This window comes from Plectropomus leopardus, chromosome 21 (genome assembly GCF_026936395.1).
Source record: "Plectropomus leopardus strain MGB_pleo_1.0 chromosome 21, ASM2693639v1, whole genome shotgun sequence".
In the NCBI taxonomy this organism is placed as follows: domain Eukaryota; kingdom Metazoa; phylum Chordata; class Actinopteri; order Perciformes; family Serranidae; genus Plectropomus; species Plectropomus leopardus.
Genome location: NC_142196.1, coordinates 28,460,193 through 28,465,192, shown reverse-complemented (window position 1 = coordinate 28,465,192; position 5,000 = coordinate 28,460,193). Strand labels below are relative to the sequence as shown.

At 48.9% G+C, this 5,000-nt stretch overlaps 1 protein-coding gene across 1 annotated transcript in view; it reads right to left on the bottom strand.

Moving 5' to 3' along the window:
* kmt2ca (lysine (K)-specific methyltransferase 2Ca) overlaps positions 1 to 5,000 on the bottom strand; it is an 80,371-nt gene that overhangs the window by 51,720 nt on the left and 23,651 nt on the right. Inside the window, 6 exon segments of the mRNA XM_088071695.1 lie at positions 122 to 184; positions 2,853 to 2,962; positions 3,154 to 3,318; positions 3,394 to 3,575; positions 3,654 to 3,758; positions 3,935 to 4,036. Of these exon segments, the coding sequence (XP_087927821.1) occupies positions 122 to 184; positions 2,853 to 2,962; positions 3,154 to 3,318; positions 3,394 to 3,575; positions 3,654 to 3,758; positions 3,935 to 4,036 (727 nt within the window).

The window sequence follows — 5,000 nt, the reverse complement described above, 5'->3', positions numbered from 1 at the left end:
AGGTGTTCACTGGATTAACAGATTACAGGTGTGTGTGTGTATGTGTGTGTGATGAACCCTGGATGATCTCTGGATGAAGTTGCGAGTTTTATTCAGTGTTTGGGTTTAAAGCCACACTGACCTGGTTCTCTGATCCTAGACACGATCTGGGCCATGTAGGGAGAATCAAAACTGTCCGACCTCCCTGGAAAACACACACACACACGCACGCACGCACGCGCACACGCGCACACGCACACACGCACACACGCACACACACACACACACACACACACGGTGTTAGGATCCAGCTGTGGACTCAGGTTGATGGCGAGCTTCCTGAAGGTGAGCGGTGGTCTTTCAGTGACATAAAGACGTCCCATCAGAGCGTCTGTCTCATACGGAGGAGGATCAGAGCAGGAGGGTCAGAGCAGGAGGAGGGTCAGAGCAGGAGGAGGATTAGAGCAGGAGAAGGGTCAGAGCAGGAGGAGGGTCAGAGCAGGAGGAGGGTCAGAGCAGGAGGAGGGTTAGAGCAGGAGGAGGGTCAGAGCAGGAGGAGGGTCAGAGCAGGAGGAGGGTCAGAGCAGGACAAGGGTCAGAGCAGGAGGAGGGTCAGAGCAGAAGGAGGATTAGAGCAGGAGAAGGATCAGAGCAGGAGGAGGATTAGAGCAGGAGAAGGGTCAGAGCAGGAGGAGGGTCAGAGCAGGAGGAGGATTAGAGCAGGAGGGTCAGAGCAGGAGGAGGGTCAGAGCAGGAGGAGGATTCGAGCAGGAGAAGGGTCAGAGCAGGAGGAGGGTCAGAGCAGGAGGAGGATTAGAGCAGGAGAAGGGTCAGAGCAGGAGGAGGATTAGAGCAGGAGGGTCAGAGCAGGAGGAGGGTCAGAGCAGGAGGAGGATTAGAGCAGGAGAAGGGTCAGAGCAGGAGGAAGATTAGAGCAGGAGAAGGGTTAGAGCGGGAGGAGGGTCAGAGCAGGAGGAGGGTCAGAGCAGGAGGAGGATTAGAGCAAGAGGAGGATTAGAGCAAGAGAAGGGTCAGAGCAGGAGGAGGATTAGAGCAGGAGGGTCAGAGCAGGAGGAGGGTCAGAGCAGGAGGAGGATTAGAGCAGGAGAAGGGTCAGAGCAGGAGGAGGGTCAGAGCAGGAGGAAGGTCAGAGCAGGAGGAGGATTAGAGCAGGAGAAGGATTAGAGCAGGAGAAGGGTCAGACCAGGAGGAGGGTCAGAGCAGGAAGAGGGTCAGAGCAGAAGGAGGATTAGAGCAGGAGGGTCAGAGCAGGAGGAGGGTCAGAGCAGGAGGAGGGTCAGAGCAGGAGGAGGATTAGAGCAGGAGGAGGGTCAGAGCAGGAAGAGGGTCAGACCAGAAGGAGGATCGGAGCAGGAGGAGGATTAGAGCAGGAAGGTCAGAGCAGGAGGAGGGTCAGAGCAGAAGGAGGGTCAGAGCAGAAGGAGGATTAGTGCAGGAGGAGGATTAGAGCAGGAGGAGGATTAGAGCAGGAGTAGGATTAGAGCAGGAGGAGGGTCAGAGCAGGAAGAGGGTCAGAGCAGAAGGAGGGTCAGAGCAGGAAGAGGGTCAGAGCAGAAGGAGGGTCAGAGCAGGAAGAGGGTCAGAGCAGAAGGAGGATTAGAGCAGGAGAGTCAGAGCAGGAGGAGGATTAGAGCAGGAGGGTCAGAGCAGGAGGAGGATTAGAGCAGGAGAAGGCTCAGAGCAGGAGGAGGGTCAGAGCAGGAGGAGGATTAGAGCAGGAGAAGGCTCAGAGCAGGAGGAGGGTCAGAGCAGGAGGAGGATTAGAGCAGGAGAAAGGTCAGAGCAGGAGGAGGGTCAGAGCAGGAGGAGGACTTCTGACAGGAGGAGATTTGTTTTTCATTATGCACGTTGACTGTGTTTAAAAAGAGGAAGCGCTCTCGTCTGTATGCAGCGTTCAGCAGAGGAGGTCGTGCTCCTCGAAGCCTCCAAAAGTTGACTTTATTCTCAAATTTGTGTTTCAACGTTAATCTCAACATTTTGACTTTTTTCTCATCATGCATAAAGAAACAAACTCTTCTTCCTTTCAAAAAATAAAAACATCCTTAACGTTTACAGCGACCTCTTTACGGTGTTTTTTCCTCGGAGACGTTCTACACAGAACAGTGAGGCGGCGTAACAGCGCTGTGTCAGCAGATGCAGATGATATTCGTGTGAGCGCTCAGAGAACAGATGAACGGAGATAAATATGTAAATAAATACAGAATAAAATTAAGAATAAATAAAGATGAGCGGAGGTGGAATCCGCGCTGCACGTCGGTGTGGTTAGTCCACTCTGGTCCTGACGGCGAGCTGGAGCAAAATGTAGGGCACGTCATATGTTCACTCAGACTTCCTGTGCATTGTGGGTATTTTTTAGTGCCCTGCGTAGAGGATGAAACGACAGCTGAGTGTTCACACACACACCTACACACTGTTTCTCTGACAGGGAACGGTTCCCAACAGCTTCTGTTTACATACACAACCCAGCTCTGCACCAATCAGCTGCTGTGAGAGTGTGTGTGTGTGTCTGTGTGAGTGTGTGTGTGTGTGTGTGTGTGTATCTGTGTGTGTGTGTGTGTGTGTGTGTGTTTGTGTGTGTGTCTGTGTGTGTGAATGTGTGTGTTTGTGTGTGTGACAGTGTGTGTTTGTGTGTGTGTGTGTGTGTGTTTGTGTGTGTGTCTGTGTGTGTGAGTGTGTGTGTTTGTGTGTGACAGTGTGTGTGTGTGTGTGTGTGTGTGTCTGTGTGTTTGTGTGTCTGTGAGAGTGTGTTTGTGTGTGTGTGTTTGTGTGTGAGTGTGTGTAAGTGTGTGTGTGTGTGTGTGTGTGTGTGTGAGTGTGTGAGAGAGAGAGTGTGTATAAGTGTGTGTGTTTACCGTAGGAGCTGCGGCTGTGTGTTCGGCACAGCGAGCAGTCGAAGCCTTCATCAGCAGCAGCCTCCACTTCATCCTCAGTGTTTAGACCCTGACACACAGCGTGGACCCACCTGCACACACACACACACACACACACACACACACACACACACACACACACACACCAGTCAGTCTTTAAATACATGAAGAAGCTTGTGGTTGATCTGACGGTGTTTGAGTTAGCGGCTGCAGGTTCTGTGTGTGTGTGTGTGTGTGTGTGTGTGTGTGTGTGTGTGTGTGTGTGTGTGTGTGTGTGTGTTACCTGTCGCACTGCTGACACTGCAGGATGAGCTCGTCCTGTGTGTACTGTCTCTGGCAGAGAGGACAGCGGTTCAGACTGGCACACGGTCCACAGCGACTGTAGTTATTCTGCCAATCAGAGTGCAGCCCGGGGGACGAGGATCCACACTGGACACACCACACACACCTGAGGACACACACACACAAAGTCAGAGACACACCACACTCAGGAGAGGAACAGGTGGGGGACAGGTGGACGCACCACTTGCACTTCCAGGCTCCCTTGGGGACGGTGTGAAGGGGCGGGTCCAGGCAGTAGGTGTGGTAACTGATGTCACAGTCGTCACATAGCAACAGTCGCCCGGGGTCGCTGGCCTCGCCACACGCCTCACACACCGTGCACTCCAGACAGCGCCACCCTTTGGTCAGGATGACCCTCGTTATCTGGACAGGACCCCACAGATAGTAATCAAATTACAGCACAAAGTAACCAGGTTACACGCTGTGTGCGTGTGTACTGACCTTGACGTTGACGCAGTAGGGGTGGTAACACTGTCCACACTGGGAACAAGCCAGCAGTCGTCCCTCAGCACCCTGACCGAAGCTGCCACACACAACACACATGTCCTGCGCACACACACACACACACACACACACACACAGGTGAGTCCTGCAGGTGTGTGACCAGGTGACTGCTCTTTAAAGAGTCACAGGTTCTGATCTTCAGGATGACTGACAGTCAGCTCAGTCTGGTTCTGGGACTGAGAGGTTTAAGGGCTCAGGTGAGTCCAGGTGAGGTGTACCTGTTTGAGGGTGAAGTGGTCGGAGGTGGAGAACATCACCACCGTGTTGTGCATTGAGTTCTCCTCCTCCTCCTTCGGCTGGAACGGCTCCACGTACACACTCTGACAGAGACACACAACAGTCATCAATATCATCTATCAGCTACTGATCAGCTACCGATCAGCTACCGATCAGCCAAATCAAGAACCTGCTGTTAAAATTCAGAGTTACAGTTCAATAAACTTAAATAAAACATTGTTATAATAAAGTTATATGTACAGTCCTGATAAAAGTAAATAAAGTACAGTCCTGATAAAAGTAAATAAAGTACAGTCCTGATAAAAGTAAATAAAGTACAGTCCTGATAAAAGTAAATAAAGTACAGTCCTGATAAAAGTAAATAAAGTACAGTCCTGATAAAAGTAAATAAAGTACAGTCCTGATAAAAGTAAATAAAGTACAGTCCTGATAAAAGTAAAAAAGTACAGTCCTGATAAAAGTAAAAAAGTACAGTCCTGATGAAGGTAAATAAAGTACAGTCCTGATAAAAGTAAAAAAGTACAGTCCTGATAAAAGTAAAAAAGTACAGTCCTGATGAAGGTAAATAAAGTACAGTCCTGATAAAAGTAAATAAAGTACAGTCCTGATAAAAGTAAAAAAGTACAGTCCTGATAAAAGTAAAAAAGTACAGTCCTGATAAAAGTAAAAAAGTACAGTCCTGATGAAGGTAAATAAAGTACAGTCCTGATGAAGGTAAATAAAGTACAGTCCTGATAAAAGTAAAAAAGTACAGTCCTGATGAAGGTAAATAAAGTACAGTCCTGATAAAAGTAAAAAAGTACAGTCCTGATAAAAGTAAAAAAAGTACAGTCCTGATAAAAGTAAAAAAGTACAGTCCTGATGAAGGTAAATAAAGTACAGTCCTGATAAAAGTAAAAAAGTACAGTCCTGATGAAGGTAAATAAAGTACAGTCCTGATGAAGGTAAATAAAGTACAGTCCTGATGAAGGTAAATAAAGTACAGTCCTGATAAAAGTAAAAAAGTACAGTCCTGATGAAGGTAAATAAAGTACAGTCCTGATGAAG